At 46.7% G+C, this 21,273-nt stretch overlaps 1 protein-coding gene across 4 annotated transcripts in view; it reads left to right on the forward strand.

The window, feature by feature from the left end:
* The first annotated feature begins 3,057 nt into the window (after nt 1-3,057).
* The window catches only part of SCLY (selenocysteine lyase), a 36,881-nt gene continuing 18,665 nt past the window's right edge, over nt 3,058-21,273 (forward strand). Inside the window, exons 1-5 of one of the 4 annotated variants that reach the window (XM_045793996.2) lie at nt 3,191-3,205; nt 5,816-5,931; nt 9,429-9,526; nt 9,948-10,048; nt 14,521-14,701. In XM_045793996.2, the coding sequence (XP_045649952.2) occupies nt 9,478-9,526; nt 9,948-10,048; nt 14,521-14,701 (331 nt within the window). In that variant the 5' untranslated portion in view covers nt 3,191-3,205; nt 5,816-5,931; nt 9,429-9,477. Of the gene's footprint in view, nt 3,206-5,815; nt 5,932-9,428; nt 9,527-9,947; nt 10,049-14,520; nt 14,702-21,273 lie in introns of all 4 variants that reach the window. The other 3 variants (XM_045793997.2, XM_045793994.2, XM_045793995.2) reach the window with 3 other exon arrangements.

Consider the following 21,273-nt stretch of genomic DNA (forward strand, 5'->3'; position numbering starts at 1 on the left):
ACATGCACAAACTCTCCCACTGTAGACACCCCACAAATGTAACACTTGTTACAACCGATGAACCTTCACTGACACATTGTTACCCGAAGTCCATAGTTTTCACTGGGGGTTCACACTTGGTGTACATTATATGGGTTTTCACAAATATATACTAAAATGTACCCATTATGATAGCGCAGGGATACCTCCACGATATTCCTGGTTTGGTTCCAGAACACCACAAGAGAGCAAATATCACAATAAAGCGAGTCAAATGAAGTTTTTGGTTTCCTGCTGTCTATAAAAGTTAGGTTTACACAATACTGTAGCCTATTGGTTGTGCAATAGAATGAGGTCTAAAAAGAACAGCATACATACCTTAAATATACCTTATTGCTAAAGAATGCTCACTGTCATCTGAGCTCTCACTGAGTCAGAATCCTTTCCCTGGAGGAGGTTCTCGCCTCGAAGTTCGTGGCCGCTGACGGATCAGGGTGGTGGCTGTGACAGGTTTCTAAAATAAGACAACAATTTGCTGCATCGACCGACTTCTTTTCACAATTTCTCTCGCACGTGATGCTGTTTGATGGCATTTTACCCACAGGAGAACTTCCTGCCGCTGCTTTATCACCTAATGTACTTAGTATCCTGAATCCTCTGTTGTCTCTTCAACAGTCTTCTCAGCAAGATCACAAGATTGTAGCGATTCAGCCCCATCTTCAGGCTCCACTTTTAATTCCAGTTCTGCTGTTTCCAGCCCCTCTGCAATGACTTACTTCCTCCACTGAAATCTTAAACCTTCAATTTGTAAAACAAAAAACAAAAACCATGATCTGAGAAGCACAATCGAACAGTAAAACAAGTTATGCCTGTATCATTCGAAATACTTTCACAGCCCTAAAAATCCTGTGTTCTCTTCTTTCTTCCCTCCCCCTCCAACCCCTGGCAATTCTATTGAGTTTTTAAAACTTGATTATAGTTTTTGTCCAACATCTATTTTTACTTGTTGTTTCCTAACTACCTTAAAAAAAAAAAAAAAAACAACCAGCCACTTATCTCCTTACAGAGCTTCCTCTGTTAAAGATGTACACTGATCGCTCTGCTACCTTTGCCCTTGGGCATGAATTCTGTCGGTGGCGCTCACTAAGTCGCTTTCATGGAGAGAGCATTCCTCAAATGTTTGGTCTTCCGGGAGCACTTATCTTGGTAATAAAGACATCCTTCCGGTCCTCCTCGGTTCCATCTGTTTGACAGTCCACGTGGGATAGCTGTGGCGGCAGTGGCCCGTTGCGCCATACACTGCGTTTACTGAGAGTGAGGAGAACAGGTGCTGCCTCAGCAGCCTCTGTAAGTGGGTACTCTGTTACTTCTCGGGGTCTGTCACCAGCCATGTGGGCACTATCTTGTCTCTCTGACTCCACTACTACACTCACTATAGCGACCCAGAAACACAAACCCTCTAACTAATGCCTAGTTGGTCCAAGAAGGGCTTGGGGTGAATCATCTTGTCACCTGTCCCTGGGCGCCCTCCTGCTCCCATCCACGCCTTCCCTGCAGACTGAGAGAATGAAAACTGCCCCCTACCTTTCAACTTCCCCCACCCACCTTTGCTCTTAGTCTCTTGCCTTCTCAACACCTCCTGGACTTCAGCTCTTCTCTCTTATCTTCAGTGTCCTTGTCAGCTGCCTCCCTTCGGCATAGAAACACGTTCAGGCTCTAAAATATTTCCCTTAATCTTGTACCCCCTTTTTTTGGCTCCTTCTCAACCTTTGGGAAAGGGTTGGCCACATTCTGCATTCTTTCGTGTTCCATTCATCCCTCAACTCACTGCACACTTTTCTGCGCTCTCCCCACTGCCGTACTAAAGTTCTTGAACGAAATGGATCAGAGCCTCCTAATCCTTGTATAAGGTAGACACTTGCCACATGTCCTCTCAGCTGCACTTTACACTCTTATCTGTTCTCGGACTTTCTTTCCTAATTCCCTTTCCTTTCATCCTCTTTGGATTGTCCTTGAGCTCCGTGTATCTCTTCGCTTCTTAAATTTTGGTGTGTCCTTGGGGCGCCTGGGTGGCTTGGTGGGTTAAGTATGGATTCTCGGTTTTGGCTTAGGTCATGATCTCAGGGTTGTGGGATGGAGCCCCAGCTTGGGCTCTGAGCTCAGCATGGGGTCTACTTGAGATTCTCTCTCTCCCTCTGCCCCTCATCCTCTCTCTCTCTCTCTCTCTCTCAAATCTTTACAAAAATTTTTTTGGTGTGTCCTTTGCTATGTCTACATTTGACAAGACATGAGCTCAGTTTGCAAGCAAGAATGAACAGAAATAAGGAACCCAGAAACCTAGAGGCTTGCAGAGCTGGAAGAGAAAACGTCCGGACCCCAACAGGAGATCAAACTGAGAAAGTCTTCGAAAAGCCCATTAAAATTCAACTTCTTGCCAAAGCATTCCCGAATTCAAATTCTGGTCCTTCACACGGTGTGAACTTGGGCAAGATGCTGAATTTTCCCCCAATTTCCTCCTAACAGCGCCCACTTGATGTTCCCAAGATCAAGTCAGTGAGTAAGTGAACGTGCTCACAGCGGTGCACGTGCTCGGGGCTCAGTTAGACTGGCGCGTGCACGGCTGCCTTCCGTTGTGGGCGGCAGCGTGGAGCACCGTCACACGTGCCCACCGCCCGGGGTCACACGGCGGCACGTTCCCACAGCTCCAGCCCACTCCCCGCTCCTGCTCCTCGGGCTGCCCCAGGCTCCGGCAGCCCTTCCTCAGCTCTGGCTCCCGCACCCCTCCCGCCCACTGCGCGTCACCCACGCTCCGGACTCTGCAGAGCCGACCTTCCCGCGCTGCAACGACGCCGTGGTAGCTACGGCGGACACGCTCGGGGTCCTACGCGCGAAGGAGCCCGCTCTCCACGCCGCAGCCCGCCTCCCCGCCTCTATGATTCGCCCCCTGGGACGCGCCCCCGTCACCTGACCGCACGCAGCCAATCGGCATCCCGCCGGGGCCGGCGCTGCATTGGTCGGAGTGCAAAGCGCAGCCAATCCGGACGCGGCCCGGACCTCGCGGCCCCGCCCCTCCGCTGGGCCTCGGGGAGGCGCACGAGGCTGCGGGCGAGTCGGGGCTGAGCCGCGGCGGGGCCGGGATGGAGGCGGCGGCGGCGCCCAGCAGGGACGCGCGGGGGCGTGCGGCCAGTCATCCCCGCGGCCGCGGAGAGAAGAGCCCGCCGGACAGGTGTGCTCAGTGAGGGGGAGGCGGCCGGCGCCCTCCTCCGGGACGCCCTCGGGGCCCCGTGGGGCGAGGGGTGCTGGTGCCCCGCCCGGGGAGGTCGGAGGCTGGGAGCGGGGAGGACGGTGGGGGTCCCGCCCGGAGGGGTGGCCAGCTGGCGGCACCGCAGGCCTGAGGGTCCCGCGCGGGGATGCACTGCGTCTCGGGGGCGCGAGCCGGGAAGGGCGGCGGGTGGGGGCGCGGCCTGGGCAGGGCTCCCGCGGAGGTGACGCCCGGAGGTCAGCGCACGAGTTCTAGGGAAGCGCGCCCGGGAAGGGGAACAGCCGCTGCACAGGCCGCGGGCGCAGAGCCGAGCCTGCGGACGTGGGCGGCAGGGGCCTGGCGGCGCCGCGGTCAGAGGGCAGAGCCGCGGAGCTCAGGGAGGACTTAGGCATGCCGTCTCGGGGTGGCTGGGTGCGGGACAGGAGAGGAAGCGGGGAAACGCTGGGAACGTGCTGTAACGCCGTGTGCCCGGAGCGCTGGCCGTCGGGGCGCGGAGCAGGGGGGTACCGAGACAGAAGCCGCAGGGCTGGCTGACGCGTTGGTGTGGGGCAAGGAGGGCCTGAGCGGCGGGCAGAGTGGGGAGGAGGCCAGGGAGGCCTTCCAGCGCACAGTACTTCCTCAGCCTGCTGCCAACTATGCATTTTCTTGTTGCTGAGACTTCACTTACTCCTTTTCTGTAATCCTCTCTGCCTGAATGTGAGGAGTGTGTTGTCTTTAAAATTTGGGTCCAGGTCTAAACCTGACCATTTCTTTCCTTAGGCAGTCTACTTCGGTTGAGCCTGAGCAAAAGTTGGGGGGGGGAGCCCCCGAGGGAGATTTGAGTGGAGAGGAGAGTCACCATACCTTTTTATTATATTTTGGTTATGAACCTAACAGAGTTTAGCTTTCCTATCCAATATTGATAGCGTTTTAAGGAACAAGCAAATAATGGAGCAAAGTTATCTATAAAATGTTAATCTGAAATTCAAGCCATTAATGTTTCACTCTGCTGCAGTCGCTGAGCAGACACAAGTAGCTTGAGGAAATGTGGGGTACTTACAGGAAGTGAGAGCAAAATTAAGGACACATGCAGATTTAAGTCACAGCAGAACCAGGAGATACCCAAGGCCAGAGTGGCTAACGGTGGCAGGTCAAACTTCCCAAAGCCTTAAACCTACCAAGTGACTTTGGACAGCTATAGAGAAGATGTTGCATTAAAACACCCTGTGGTTTGGGGGTGCCTGAGTGGCTCAGTCAGTGAAGTGTCTGTCTTTGGCTCATGTCATGATCCTAGGGTCTTGGGATGGAGTCCTGCATTGGGCTCCTTGCTCAGTGGGGAGCCTGCTTCTCCCTCTGCCTCTGTTTGCCACTCCCCCTGCTTGTGCTCTCTCTCTCTCAAATGAGTAAATGAAATCTTTTAAAAAATTAATTAATTAATAAAACACTCTGGTTTAAAAAAAACTGTGTTTTAACAGTCGTGGTTGGTAATTGTATTGAATTTTCATGTGGATCAGTTTAAACATTGTTACTGATTTTAAAATCAGGTCAGTTAATAGTATTAGACAGGATTACCTATTGTATATATATATGTATATATATATATATACATATATATATGAAAGTTTCTGATATTGTTGAAAAGATACACAGATAAATTTTCGAGAAGGCATCCTCCAGGAGCTGTGCTTTTCTGTGACACTTTGTTCTCTTGTAAATCCAGCCCCTGCTGTGCGCCAGCCCTTGTCCTCAGTGTAAGTGACAGAGCAGTGAGGGAAACTGGCAAAGCCTGTGAGCTTCTGGAGCTGACATAACTTTCTACTGAGGCCGACAGTAAACAGGGCCCAAGTCTAGTGTGTCACACGCTGAGGAGTACCATGGAGAGACAGAGGAAGGAGGAAAGGGACTGGTGGCTGTAATTTTATTTAGAGCTCCAGGGAGCTTCACAAGAAAGTCAAGGTGGAAGAAAGACCTAAGAAGAAAAGTGGGGTGGGGGCGTGGTCATGCTAGGCTCGGAAACTGGAAGTGGGAGGGGAGAAGTAGGCCTGCCCAGGGTCCCGGACCAAGTGGACAGTGTTGGGAACAATGGGTGCCCAGATCACCTGCGCCTTCTGCCAGCACAGAGATTACAAAGAAATGAAGAAAAACTACCAGTGAATTAGCCGTCATACAAAGAAATGAAGAAAAACTACCAGTGAATTAGCCGTCAGGAAGGTGCAGCTTCCTGGGCGCTCATGCTTCCCCCACTTCCGTATGGAGGAGAAGAGCTCCCACATTGGGAGCAGATGGGTAGGCTTCAAGGCTCAGGGGGCCATTGATCCTACCAATGGGTGGAAAAAACTTTTGAAAATCTAAATGGATGGTCTAGCGATTATAAAGGAAACTAGCAAAACTCGATTATTGGAAATTATGCATACCTTTCCATAATTCGTGAAGATTTGGAGATGTCCATGTGCAGTTTGTGGAAGGCTGCACGGGGTGTCTGCAGGGGAGCACCTGACCTTGATGGCATTTGCTCTGTTGAGCCGACAGAGCGCAACTGTGCTTCCGTACTCCATCACCTCGTCCTTAACAGGCACGTCTATGTTTTCTTTCCAGCAGGAAGGTTTACATGGACTATAATGCAACTACCCCCCTTGAGCCAGAAGTCATCCAGGCCATGACCGAGGCCATGAGGGAAGCCTGGGGAAATCCCAGCAGTCCTTACCCAGCAGGTAATCCTAGAAGGCGCTCACAGATCCGGAGATATGGGGGGCAGAGGCTCTCAGAGAAATCGTACACCGCATGTGATCACTTGGTTTTGAATAGATTTTCTGTTAACTGCAAACCTGCGGTGTAATTTTTGGTTGGTTGGTTTTCAGAGAAGTCGAAACTTGTCATTGAGCTTGTTGGTACCATAACGTTTCATTTTTCACACTCTCCCGCCCCTCACCCAGATGAAAAAGATGTCTTATTAAGAGCTATTTGTAATAACAGTACCCATTAAAACCCTTTCATGTATCTGTCTCAGGGAATACTTAAAAAATTTGCAAAATAGATCTTTTAAATCATCAGGATTGCATATAATCCTGGCCTTTTTTTAAAATGAAAATTACTTTAAAATTCTTTATTTTCATTATAATAAAAAATATTCTTATTTCTTGTTTATTCTTGTTTTAATGGAGATCATTAAATTGGCAGTTTTAAGAAAATAATTTGCTCCAAATCAGTAGTTTTACGTCCCAGCTACATTAGGTTTTTCAGATGCTGAGCTAGTAGTACCTTTTTTATTTAATGCTTCTCAGAGATAATTAAGGTGAACTGCCTTAACTGTGGATTATGATGAACTAAAAGAGCTTTCAGACAGACTGTTGCCAAACCCTAGATTTTAGTAATGATTATATGCAACTTTACAGGCTTTCGCAGATTTTCGTATCTGTTTGGTATGAGCTTCACAACTTGATAACTAAAAGCTTTTTCAAGATCAGGTACTAGTCATTCATTAACTTCTTTGTTGGTTTATTTGGTATGTGTATTCTGGCTAATCTTCTGAACATTGCCTTGTATGTAATTTTTCCTCTAGTAAAATTGTACCTTCTGATGCGTTAAACTTGAGAATATGGAGGACAATTAAATGCTAATAGAAAACATTTCTTATAAAGAAGTTTAGGAATAATCCTGAAGGAGAAATTCCCCTTCTCGACTGACGAAGCCTGTCAGTGGCTTTCTGGGGGCGCCGACAGCCTACATTTCTTTAAGAACCATAACTAAAGTGCACGTTGCGATCCACTTGTTGGTACTCACATAGATTTGGGGGGAAGGGGGAAGGAAAAGAAAAGAGAAAAGAAAATCACCTTTAAGATAGAATGGTTTATTTTCACAAATTTAATGATAATAATGATTTAATCATGATAATAATTCCTTTGGGAGAATTTATTTTAGGGAAAAATATTAAGGACATATAGGAAGAGTTTCGATACCCAAGATGTTTATCACAGCCTTGCTTGTAATAGTAAAAACCTGGAAATAACCTCCATGTCCATCAGTCAAGGACTGATCACACTGAGTGTGCTGAAGCCCTAAGTGGAGTTGCAGGCCCTGTCAGAGCCATGGTGTGGACTAGGTCAGTGACCCAGAAGCAGAGTAGCAGCATGTGGTTCAAGTGGGAAAGGCGTGTCATGAAACCCCATGTGCAGTATGGTCTCTTTGTTTCTTATACCCCCCGTTCAAGAAAAATTGTGTATGAGCAAGTATGGAAAAGGTACCGTTTTGCTGGGAGATGCAGAAACCCCCACATAGCAGTAGCTTCAGCACAAGGGCTTAAGCAGGTGGAAGGCTTCTGCATCCGATCTGCTGCATGTTCGCATCACGCAGCCTCTGGAAGGCTTCACTATATACTTTCAAGAAAATGAATATGATGGTGTCTTAGTGTTATTATGGAACTAGATTTGACTTTGTGGACCCCTGAAAGTGCCTTGCCCCCACCCCAAGGGCTCCCCAGAAGACACTTTGAGAGTAGCTGATTTAACCAGTATTGGCTGAGTACTCACTGCATGCCAAGCACTGTTCCGGTGAGGGATAAGGCACAGGGTACGAAGTACCTTGGGTCTTCAGGGCATGCCTGGAGAGTGGACCACGATGGGGTCAGTGGAGTTTGGTGTCTACTAGGAGAATATTTCAGCAGCGGCCTTGACTCAGCTGGGCTGGGCAATGCAGAGGTGGGGCAAGATTCCAGGTATTTTTGACAGCAGAGCCTACAGGATTTGCTGATGGGTTGGATAACAGGTTATGAGAAAGGCAATAGCCAAAGCTTTTGGCCCCAGGCCCCGGAAGGACGGAGTCGCTATTTATTTACTGAGCTAAGAAAGGCTGAGACGAACAAGTTTGGGGGAGAAATCATGTATTTAGCTTGGCGCAGGTGTAGTTTCAGATGCCTGTTGGATACCCGGGTGGAACGAGTAGAGTCTGCAGCACGGTGCTGGTTATTCAGTCTTGAGTTGCTGAGGGAGGGAGGATCCGAGGACCTGGCCCCACGGGGGGGGGGGGGGGAGGGGGGGGCATCTGGATTTGGAGCCCCGCCCAGCAAGGGGAGGAGGCGGGGACCTGGATTTGGCACACAGGGACCTTGGTCAGGGTAGGTTTGGGAGGCCAGGGGCCAGAATACCTGATTGCCAGTGAGTTCAAGAGGGAATGGAAAATGGTGGAGATGGGAAAGGAGAAACGGGCCATTGCTGGGGGGAAGTAGAGGGGTTCTGGTGTGAGAACGGCCAAGTGAAGGAGGGTTGCTTTAATGGATCCTGGGAGCCACACACGCCCCTTACTATCCATCTTGCATCCTGAAAAGCAGGAGTTCCGAGACTTCTCTTAAGTCAGTTGCAATTACCAACCACCCTTTACATTTAGTTACACTAGCAACTTCGACTTTCCAAAAGTTTAAGAGTAAGAAAATAGACACCCATGTGTCTCCTACCTAGACGCAACAGTCTTGCCATATTACCTTGATCTCTTTTTTTCTAAATTTACTGCTTTTTCATGAGCCCTGGAGAATGAGTTGCAGGCAGCATGATACTTCCCCGTCACGGGGAAGCACCTGTGTATGTGTAGAAGAAGGGACTTTGTCCCATCACAGTGCCGTGGGTAAACCTCAGAACACGACAGGAAGGTCCTGCTCTGTATTCAGGCCATATTCCCGTTTCCTCAATTGAGGATATTACTTGTTAAAAAGATAAAAACTGAATTAGCAGCTTGGGGTGGGGGAGAAAACCAGTGCTAGCAAATATCTCATGAAAATATAAATTGTAAGTAAAGGATAAGAGCAACCACAAGGTCATTTCTGGCAGTTCTTTGACCTGTGCAAAGTGGACGTGATTCCGGATTCTGAGTGTCCAACAGCTTGTGTTCCCAGGACGCGTTTCTTACAAGTAGGGCTGGATAGTCAACAGACTTTGGAGACTGTCGATCTATAGACCAACGAAGAATGGCCACTGACATCGTCACATTTCCCGTCCTGGCGCCTTCCTTTCTCTGCCACATACAGTTTGGTCCCTTCTTTTGTGCCAGCCAGTGGAACTGGCTCACAGCTGGGGTGCACGGCCCCCGTGTGACGGCAGATCTGTCCCTGAGGCAGGGACCTCTCTCATGCGCCCGGGGGACCTGCACTGTGAGGTGCTGCGTTGGACCTTGTGTTGAGGAGTCACGAGCATTCTTTTTGCTTATTTTTGTTGTTTTGCAGCGTGATCTTAAGCAAATTATTTCATCCCTTCACCCTCCTGTCTTGATGAATGGGGAGCAAGGCAGATGGCCACAGCTTCCCCTCTCCTGTAGCATCCGGTAAGAGGAAGCCCACGTCTTCGGGGATTTTAGGGTTCCCGCACGTCCCCCCGTATTTGTTTCCACCTCTTACTAAGTCTCAGTAGGTGTCACCGAGTTGCTCCTATCTTGCTCCTGCCCCTCGACCAGCTTATTTTTAGGTTGTGGCCTCTTGTATTCATGTTAATGGGACATGGGTCGTCTTAGAGTTGCCCACTTAGAGTTGTTCCTTCATGTCTGGTTCTTTTTTTTTTTTTTAAGATTTTATTTTTAAGTCATCTCTACACCCATTGTGGGGCTCGAACTCACCACCCAGAGATCAAGAGTCACACGCTCCACTAACTGAGCCAGCCAGGTGCCCCATGTCTGGCTGTTCTTTTAAACATGTGTTTATTGGGCTTAGTGAAGCAATGTTAATGAGTTTCCATTTTGGTCTCTCAAGGTAGGAAGGCCAAGGACATTATTGACACAGCTCGGGAGAACATTGCAAAGATGATAGGTGGGAGACCTCAGGACATAATCTTCACTTCTGGCGGCACTGAGGTAAGTTTCTAAACAGGCTCACAGTCTTTTAACTGTAAGTTATATGAAAAAAAATAGGACATGGTTCCCTCTTGGTATTTTTTTTTTTTTAAGAGTAATGCTTGGTCTTGGTCTTGTTGTTTTGCAAATTAGCTTCATATAATTAGCCAGCATTTATCCTAAAAGTAAATTCCAGGCGGCTGATAGGATATTCAGACCATAATGTGTAAATTAACTTGCATTATTTCAACAGAGAGTTTCCCCTTCATTTTGCCCTGGAATTATCCATTTAAATCCCTACTAAATTGTTTGCCTTATTAAGAGTTTGAGGTTTGACCCATTCCAGATGTACTTTTAGATTGATAGAAATTCTCAAAGGCAGTGGGATGGCATCAGGGCTTCTGCTCAATTAGTAATAGTGTCTCCCTTTCTGGGAAGGAGGGTGTGACTGTCACCCACAGGTGATGTTACTGTCCACATGGAGAACCCAAGAGAATCTGCAGCTAGATTATTAGAGTTAATAAGAAAATTTAGTAGTTAATTAGATACAAAAATCAATCGTGTTTTTAATGTACCAGCAACAAGCAGGCATGTTGTCAAAAATTGATCTCTATGCTCTAGAGCCAAAGTGTTTGGGGACTTTCGCTCTTCTAGAGCGAAGACAGAGTTTGGGGATGAAGAGGAACGATAGTTTATTACTTTGCCAGGCAAGGGAGGCTGCAGCAGGCTAATGCATCAGAACTGCAGACCCACCCCAGGCAAAAGGCTGAGGGGTTTCATAGGAAAATACAGGATCTGGGCAGCGTCGATAGGAGTCTGGTGTGTCCTACCAGCCCTGTTGGTCATGTCTCCATGGTGGTCTCATGACCAGTGTCGGCACTGGCCATCTGAGTCTCATACTAAGTATCGATACCAAGTCCCTGGAATAAAGGATCCTGCAGAAAAGCAGTGAAGGGGTGGGGGTGGCTTTAAGAATGAGAAGGAGAAAAATGTGTTCCGTTTGAAGTCAGACCTTGCTGGAGCATTAGTGTGTCCCTCTTAATTGCCAACCGTCCCTGCATTTCTATAGCGGTTTCGGGTTTTTACCAGAGCACGAAAAACATCAAATACTTAGGAAATAAATCTAACAAAAAAGAATTTGTAAGACTTTTTTAATAGACCCCACCCCACCAGGAAAGTAATAGAAATATTAGTGTATACCGCCTTCTAAGAAGTTCTGAATAAATGGAGCAATTCACCTGCTCCCAGATTGGAAGACCCAGTGTCATAAACGCACCAGTTCTTCCCAGTTGATCTGTAGAGTCAATGCAACCTCAGTCAAAATCCTGACACTTTTTTGGTGGAATCTCACAAGCTAATTTTTATGGAAATACCAAAGGCCAAGAACTATCAAGACCTTTGAAAGATTAAGAACACAGTGAAATGACTTGCTCCACTAGATATCCAGCCTTTTGTAAAGCTTACTAATTAAGGCAGGTGGTCTTCGGGCAGGGACAGACGGTGACCAGAAACAACACTGCATGTATGGGTACTTGTCACATGACTGGGGTAGCTGTGTATCCTGGTTTGCTCAGGACAGTCCCAAGATACGCCCGTTGTCCTGACATAATTTTAATAATGCCCTCTTATTCTTAAGTTTTTCTGGCTCAGATGCTCGGTTATATGATCACCATATATGGCTGAGGTAGCCTAAGAGAGCAGGAGGAAAGAATGGCCTCCAGTAAGTGGTGCTGGGACAACTGTATATTCACAAAGAAAAAGGAAATTGGATTTCTGCTTCACAACATAAAATAATCATAACTTCAGGTGTTACAAATACCCAGTTATGAGAAATAAAATTTGGAAAGATTCAGGTGACAGGTTTATATCTTTGTGATGATTAAGAGCAATGAATTTCTTATATATGATGCAGAAGGCACTAACCATAAAGGAGAAGGCTGATAAATCGTACCACCACCACCACCACCAAACAGACTTTACTTCATCAGCAGTCCTATGAAGAAAACAGAAAGACAAGCTAGACAGCGGGGGAAGACATTTGCAACATATAACTGACAAAAGACTAGCATCTGGGACATAAAGGCAGGTCACCCAACAGAAATATGGGCAAGAAACTGGAGAATGTGCTTCACAAAGCAGAAGCCCAGTTTCTACATGTGAAAATACTTGGCCTCGTCATCAGAGGAAAAAACCCTGAAACATGTCCGCACGCCCATCAGAATGATAAAAATTAAGAATTGCAGTGGTAGTAAGTATGGGCGCAGGCCGTAGAGCAGTAAGCACTCACAGATGGCAGAGCATAGCCTGGAATGCCGTCTGGGAAAGCGCTTGGCGTTATCTGGTGGAGTTGAAGACATACGTACTCTGCCAGCCAGCAGTTTCACTCGCGGGGCGCAGCCTAGACAAGTGAGACGCATGCACACCAGGGGCAGGTGAAGCCTGTTTACGACAGCCGGAAGTGGGAGCAGCCCAGGTGTCCCTCAAAATTAGCATGGACCAATGTTAATACATTGTGTTGCACTCCTGTAGCGGGACGTCACACGGCCACCTGCAGCAGTGTGCACGGATCTTGAGATGCCGAATGAATGAAGTCAGTCGAAGGGTCTCTTGAGCCTGGTCTGGCTGAGCAAGGGGTCAGGGAGCTGCCACCACGCCCCTGGGCCCTGTGACACCACTGAGACCAGACTCTCGGTGGCCCACAATGAGCTACCTCAGGCCCAGCTGCCCGGTAGGGCCATCCTGGTCTCATCTGGTGCGAAGGAGGTTCGTGGCCTGCGAGCACGTGGTGCATTTTCAGATGTGACCTGAGGCCGCTGTGCTCCCGTTGTGGCCCAGGGCAGCCATTTCCAGGTTTCAGCAGACACACGCAGTACGTGGCGGGGGCTTGGGCATCTCCATCCTGTTCACAGTCATCGGGTCATCTCTTACACTGCTCCACGATGGCCTTAAATGGGCTTGTGGGGACTCTCCAGCCATGTGGTGCCCCGATGGAACCTCTCTGTGGATAGAATAGCTGCGTGGCTGTGTGGGGCACCAGCAGTGTGACCTGGGATCTCTAAAGAAGCATCCACTGGTTGGAGAAACCCATCTGAGTCGTCCATCCCCAATCCGATATGTCGCCCATCCATGAGCCACAGCGGGGCAGACTCTGCATGCCACCAGGTGGACACTGTCTTAAGTCCTCTGCGCACAGGATGGCAGCACGTGCGCACCTCAGCACAGCGCAAGTGCCGCCCCCCACCAGTTGGGGTACCTCCAGATGCTCCAAGGGATTGGGTCTTTACTGAGAAAAAGTTCCTTCAGCTCTACTAATGTGAAGGTCGAAAAGACAGTGTTGTTTAGAGGTGCTTGCATAGGAAGTCAGAGTATCCAGAAAAGAGGGAAAGGATGACTGTACAAATCAGGCTGGTAGTCGGCTCCTGGGGGTGGGGAGGGGACAGTGATTGAGGGGGCCTGGGGGCTTCTGCGTGGGGCAGTGTCCACCGTCTTGGTCAGGTGACAGTCACTCAGTACTCACCGCCATACTTCCCTGTTAGACTTACGCCTGTATTTTATTCACTTTTCTGTATATATGTTGTAATTTAAAATAAGAGAAAAGTGTTGTGTTTTGTTTTGTTTTAAGTCTTCTCCTACTGTGAGTCCTTTAGTTATCCACTCTGGCTACAGGAAACCAATATTGTCAGCTTCCTGGTGTCTCCCAGAGAGTCCATGCATTAAAAGCAAGTAACTACGTAGATTTATGTATTCTTACCTCCTTCCCTGCTTACCCTTTCAAGGGTATTTTTGCATATATAAGCAAATGTGTATTTCTCCTTTTTTATACAAATCGGGTAGAATACTGTATATAATGTCTGCTACCTTTTTTTTATTATTACTTAGCAAGTATATTTGTATTTGAGATCTTTCGGTCTCTGCACATAAACCATTTCCTTGGTGTTTATACCTCGGTGTCCGTTGAACAGTGTTGTATGATTTATTTAACAAGTCCCCTCAATGGTAGACATCGAAGGGCTCTCTGAGGTTGAGCTGTTACGAACAGTGAGCTACACCTCATAAGCGACCTTTCTGTACGTCATTTTGCTTCCATGCAAGTGTAGTGATAGGATCGAGTCCAAGACACCGACGCGCTGGGTCACAGGGCTTATTTGATAGATATGACAAATGGTTCTTAATATGCCAGATTATACTCCCATCAGTAGTGGGTACAGGGACAAAATATTCTTTTTCAATAGACTTATAAAATTTAAAAAATTATAACATTGTTTAATAAGACAGGCATTAATTGACTGGAAATGAATTCTGACACTTTTGAAACGTTGAAACCCCAAATCTTTGTTGTTGCGCATTCAGATGTGCAGCTCGGAAGCTGGATGTCTTTGAGACCATTCTTTCCTTTTTAAATGTTAGCCACAAGGAAAAGGAAGTCCAAGAAAGTGCCACTGTCGCTCTCCCCTTAGCGCAAGTCTCGTAAGTGCTCTTTCTGCTCTCTGCAGTCAAACAACTTAGTAATCCACTCCGCGGTGAAACATTTCCACCGAACCCGCCCCTCCAAAGGGAGCCCGGCCGAGCTGAGCAGCCCGCTGGACGGGGCCGCGCCCCACCTGGTCACCTGCACCGTGGAACACGACTCTATCCGTCTGCCCCTGGAGCACCTGGTGCAAGAGCAGGCGGCCGGTGAGTGACCAGCTTGGCGGATCCCGCAGGGCGGCTCTGCTTACTGCTGCTCACTGATTCCCGGGGGGTGGGGGGGCGCCCCAGAGCTGGTGAATCATTTACCCTCCGCACGCAGCCTCCCTGGCCCTACACAGGTGCAAAGGTTGCACAGCCTGTCCCCACATGGCAGCTAGTAAATGCTGCCAGATTGTTCCTTAGGAAAAAGATGGGCATCAACGTGTAGATCCAGTCTAGTCCAGACACTTCGGATTCTTGTGTGTAATAAATATAAACATATTGAAATGGTACACAGTGCTCTTCACTTGGGTTTTAATGATTAGAACTTGGCTTCCACTTCCTCTGGTAAGAAGAACAAGGGTGAAATAGACATCAGCTTCAGGGCGTAAACACCAGAATAATTGCGCTTTTGCTGGACGACTCCATCTCAACACAGGGGAGGGAGGCTTGGCCGGCAGTGGCAGCGGCTCTGAACTTTCACTTTTCCCGTGCTATGAAGTCTCAAGACACAGACACAGAGCCCTTTTCTCCCCCAAGACAGCTGAGGTGAATGCTTTCCTTTAAACAGAGTGACTTTCCTCTCAGCCTCTTTAATCTGCCTGGAAACCTAAAGGTGAATTGAGGGAAAGTATTTTTATCATAAAGGTAAAGGACTGTACCATAGCGTTCCACTTGACTAGGAAGGAAGCTTCCTATGGATTTTCCTGTTTGACTACAAGAGTTTTTCTCTTTCTGGTCTTACCTAGATGCACTACTTTCACTAAAAAAAAAGAGATGAAGTCTGACTTTATTTCAGCTCTTTTTCCTTTTAATCTCTGGTACCTTTTTTTTTTTCCTCTTTCTTACTTTTCTGTACTTACAGGGAAGGGCAACACATTATTCTTAGTTGCTGTTGCGTTTGACCTCCTGCTTAAATTACACAGATTTGGGGGCACCTGGGTGGCTCAGTCGGATAAGCGTCTGCCTTTGGCTCAGGTCATGATCCCAGGGTCCCGGGATTGAGCCCCACATCAGGCTCCCCACTCAGCGGGGAGTCTGCTTCTCCCCCTCCTGTTCAGTGGTTCTTCGTTTATTCACCAAGTTGTGCAGCCATCACCATAATCAGTTATAGAACCTCTCGTCACCCCCAAAACCCTGTACCCATCCACTGTAATTCTCCATTTGCCTCACCCCCAGACAACCACTAATCCATGTCGTGTCTCTAAAGATTGCCCTATTTCATAGGACTTTTGTATGAATGGAATCATAGAATATGTGGTCTTTTTGACTGATTTCTTTCAGTTAGCATGTTTTCAAGGTTCATTCATGATGTACCAGTACCTAATTTCTTTTTGTGGATTTATAATATTCCGTTTTATGTGAATTCCAGTTTATATAAATAATACATTATTTATCCGTTCATCTGCTGATGAACATTTGATGATCATTTGGCATTACGAATAATGCTGTCGTGAACCTTTGTGTGCAAGTTCTTGTGTGGACGTATGTTTTCATTTCCCTTGGGCTTGTATACCTAGGAGAGGAATAGCTGGGTCACATAGTGACTCTGTGTCTAACCTTTGGAGGTGACCTTTGTATTCTGAGTAGCTACACCCTTTTGTGTTTCGGCCAGCAGGGCACGAGGGTTCCTGTTTCTCTGCATCCTCCACATCATTTGCGATTGTCTGTATCTTTTATCATAGCTGTGCAGGGGGCTGTGCAGCGGTGTCTCATGGTTTTGATTTGCCTTTCCCTGATGGCTGATGATGTTGAGCGTCCTTTCATGCGCTTAATAAAAAGAAGAGTATTCCTTTTTTTTTTAAATTATTTTATTTATTTGAGAGAGAGAGTGCGCATGAGCAGGGGGAGGGGCAGAGGGAGAGGGAGAAGCAGGCTCCCCGCTGCGCAGGGAGCCCGACGCTGGGCTCCGTCCCAGGACCCCGGTATCATGACCTGACCCAAAGGCAGACGCTTCACCGACTGAGCCACCCGGGTGCCCCAAGTCGAGTAATCCTGGCCAGAGCAGCCTTTCCTTTGCTTTCCTTTGAGTCTTGTAGTGGATACATGAGTTCTGCCCTTCTCTTTCTGGCCCCTACCCTGTCGCTGGAGCCCGTCCAGGCCTGCCAGTCCTCTCTTGGGCACGTGGTGCTCTTTCTCAGTCATAGCCAGTGCTTTGGCCACCCACCTGCAGGGTATGTAGTGGGGGAGCGAGGTCGTCACACCCAGCCCTGCCTGCTTCAGCAGGCTGCCCTCTTCACACTGTGCACTCTGCACTTGGGTGACCACTAGATCCTTTCATAGTTTTCGCCTATTACTGTTCTGAGTGTTTATTTCCTATTCTTATTAATCTGATGCCATCATCCTTCTATATTCTAGGAATTCCTCGTCCACAGGTGATACCCCTAATTTAGAAAATATCTGTTCTCTCATCTTGGACCTTGAAGGGAGAGTGGATGCATTTGTCTTATACCATTTTGGGTGTTTTTTTTTTTTTTTTTTTAAGATTTTATTTATTTATTTGACAGAGAGAGACAGCCAGCGAGAGAGGGAACACTAGCAGGGGGAGTGGGAGAGGGAGAAGCAGGCTCCCAGCAGAGGCGCCTGATGTGGGGCTCGATCCCATAAAGCCAGGATCACGCCCTGAGGCAAAGGCAGACGCTTAACGACTGAGCTACCCAGGCGCCCCTGTCTTATACCATTTTGAACCAAAATCTTGATTCAGTCACCTTTGCTTATTAATCATCTGCGGTAAGGAGATTATAAGAGCTTGGAGCAGTGCCTAGAACCTAGTAAGTGACTAATGAACGTTTGCTCTGTGTCGAGTGACTGAAGGTTAGGTACTTGGTACATTAAGATGCTCTCATGAGGATGGTGGAGCAGGAAGATGCTAGGCTCACCTCGTCCTGTGGATATACCTAGATAGCGTCCACATCAGTGTAAAGAACCCCAGAAATGACCTGAAGACTGGCAGAACAAATTCTCCACAGCTAAACATAGAGAAGACGCCACATCAAAGAGGGTGGGAAGGGCAGAGATGTGGTTGGAAGCCAGATGGACCTGTGGGACTGTACGGGGGGGAGGGACACCATGGCCTCAGAGAAGGGAGAGGAGCAGACCCCATCCAGGAACCCCAGGTATGAAGTACCTGCACTGGGAAGGTGGATCTCCATAACATTGGCTTTGAAAACCAGAGGGGCCTAACTTCGTGAGTTCTTACAGTCAGTGGGGCTTAATACCTAGAACTTCAAAAATCAACAGGCTTGGCTCTGGAAGACCAGGGAGACCAAGAGGAAACTGAGGCCCCACCCTAACAGAGACAGTACAACTAACAGCCCCATGGAGATACAGCATAGTGACAGCAGCTTGATAAACTCCTTGGGTGTATGGGAAGGAGGTTTATTTACTAATCTCAGAGTGTTTGCTGGAGGGGCAGGGTGTCTTTTGGTAAACTTCTCCAAGAACAAAGGAGCTGGTGGGTGCCATTTCCCTCCTCCACCTCCCAGCCAGATACGTGGACACCTGTGGGAACCAGTGTAGTGCAACACTCTCCACCTGGCTTGCTAACAGTGTGCCCCACGAGTGGACCCACACCCTCCATCCTGGCCCGGGTAGTTTTCCCAGGCAGCAGCAGGTCTCTTCCTGCAGGGGACTGGTGTGGACCTTGCTGGCACTGCATATCCCACCCCCACGTTTTCCTGCAGACCCACCCAACAACAACACAGTGACCAAACCCTGCCTACAACAGGCAAAGACAGCCATTGCAGACAATTGGACTGAAGGCAAATGCCACAATAGTAGGGTGCACATAGGAGACACCCCTGAAGCTCTAGGTTCTAGTGAACGGGGAACACCACACAGCAGGGCACTATAGGACCTCTCCTTCAGAAGGCCACTACTTTTAAGAGCGGGAGATAGAGCTGACTTTCCTAACACGTGGAAAGAGACAGAATTAGACAAAATCAGAAGACAGAAGAATATGTCCCAAATGAAAGAACAGGACAAAATCACAGCAAGAGAGCTAAATGAAATGGAGATGAATAATACACCTGATAGAGAATTTAAAGTAATGGTCATTTAGTATTCACTGGACTTGAGAAGAAAGTGGAGGACCTCAGGGAAACCCTCAACAAAGAGATAGAAAACATTAAGAAGAACCAAGAAGAGATGAAAAACTCAATAACTTAAATTAAAAACGCACTAGAGGAAATAAATAGCAGACTAGGGGAAGCAAAAGAATGGAACTAGTGACCTGGAGGACAGAGTAATGGAAAGCAATCAAACAACATAAGAGAGAAAAATGAATAATAAAAAATGAAAATAGATTAAGGGAACTCAGCGACACGATCAAGAGTAAGAACATTGGTGTCATAGGGATCCCAGAAGAACAACAGAGAGAAAAGGGGCAGAAAATGTATTTAAAGAAATAATAGCTGAAAACTTTCTGAATCTGGGAAAGGAAACAGAAATCCAGATCCAGGAGACACTGACAGCTCCCACGAAATCAACCCAAGGAGGTCTAAACCAAGATACATAGTAATTAAAATGGCAAAAAGTTTGGGCACCTGAGTGGCTCAGCTGGTTGAGTGTCTGCCTTTGGGTCAGGTCATGGTCTCAGGGTCCTGGGATCAAGCCCTGCAAGTGGGCTCCGTGCTCAGTGGGGAGCCTGCTTCTACCTCTCCCTCTGCCCCACCCCTGCCACTCGTCCTCTCTCTCTTGCTCCACATTCTATCAAATAAATAAAATCGTTTTAAAAAATAAATAAAATGGCAAAAAGTAGTGGTAAAAAGGGAATGGTAAAAGCAGCAAGAGAAAACAATTACATACCAGGGAAACCCCATCATGGTATGAGCTGATTTTTCAGCAGAAATATGCAGGCCAGAATGGAGTGGTGTGATACATACAAAGTGGTGAAAGAAAAAAAGCCTGCAGTCAAGAATACTCTATCCAGCAAGCCTATCCTTCAGAATGAAAAGAGAGATAAACAGACAAACAAAAGTTAAAAGAATTCACTACCATCAAACCGGTCCTACAAGAAATGTTAAAGGGGACTCTTTTTGTAGAAATAAAAGACCATAAATAGGAATAAGAAAAGTAAGCACAAAAGCAGTAAAATTAAGTATATCTATAAAAATCAGTCAAGGGATTCACAAAATGAAAGGGTGTAAAGTATGACACCACATACCTAAAAACTGTGGGGCAGAGGAGGAAGAATTTAGTGATTTTAGAACAGGTGCAGCCATCAACTCAATACAAACTGCTATTATGCATGTTATATTTAAACCTAATGGTAAGCACAAATTAAAAACCAGTAATAGGTATGCAAAAAATAAAGAGTACTGAAAGTCCTAGCCACAGCAACCAGACAAAAAGAAATAAAAGTCATCCAAATTGGTAAGGAAGAAGTAAAACTTCACTATTTGCAGTAAACATGATACTCTATATAGAAAACACTAACAGCTCCACCAAAAAACTGCTAGGACTGATAAACGAATTCAGTAAAGTCACAGAATACAAAATCAATATACAGAAACCCATAGCATTTGTATACACTAATAATGAAGCAGGAAGAGAAATTAAGAAAACAGTCTCATTTACAGCTGCACCAAAACCAGTAAGATACCTAGGAATAAGCCTGACCGAAGAGGTGAAAGACCCATACTCTGAAAACTATAAAGTTGATGAAAGAAATCGAAGATGACACAAATGGAAAGACATTCCACGCTCATGAATTGGGAAAACAAATATTGTTAAAATGTCCATACTACCCAAACCAATCTACAGATTTAATGCAATCTCTATCAAAATACCAACAGCATTTTTCACAGAACTAGAACAAACAATCCTAAAATTTGTATGGAATCACAAAAGACCCCAAATGATCAAAAGAATCTTGAAAAAGAAGACAAAACTGGAGGTATCACAATCCCAGATTTCAAGATATACTACAAAGCTGAAGTAATCAAAACAATATGGCACTGGCACAAAAATACACACATAGATCAATGGAACAGAACAGAAAACCCAGAAATAAACCCACATTTATGTGGTCAATTAATCTTTGACAAAGCAAGAGAGAATATGCAATGGAGAAAAGGACAGTCTCGTCAACAAATGATGTTGCGAAAATTGGACAGCTACATGCAAAACAATGACACTGGACCACTTTCTTATACCATGTGCAAAAATAAACTCAAAATGGATTAAAGACCTAAATGTGAGACCCAAAACCACAAAAATTCTAGAAGAGAGAGCAATCCATAATTTCTTTGACATCAGCATAGCAACTTCTTTCAAAGTATGTCTCCTTAGGCAAGAGAAACAAAAGCAAAAATAAGCTGTTGGGACTACATCAAAATAAGCTTTTGCACAGCAAAGGAAACAATCAACAACACAAAAAAACAACCTACTGTATGGGAGGAAATATTTGCAAATGACATCTGATAAAGGGTTAATATCCAAAATATAAAAAGAACTACAACTCAACACGATAAAATCAAATAATCCAATTAAAAAGTGAACAGACATTTCTCCAAAGAAGACATCCAGTTGGCCAACAGACACATGAAAAGATGCTCAACGTCACTCATCAGGGAAAT

The sequence above is a fragment of the Ursus americanus genome, chromosome 1, assembly GCF_024610735.1.
Source record: "Ursus americanus isolate L20-20 chromosome 1, mUrsAme1.1.p, whole genome shotgun sequence".
Lineage (NCBI taxonomy): Eukaryota > Metazoa > Chordata > Mammalia > Carnivora > Ursidae > Ursus > Ursus americanus.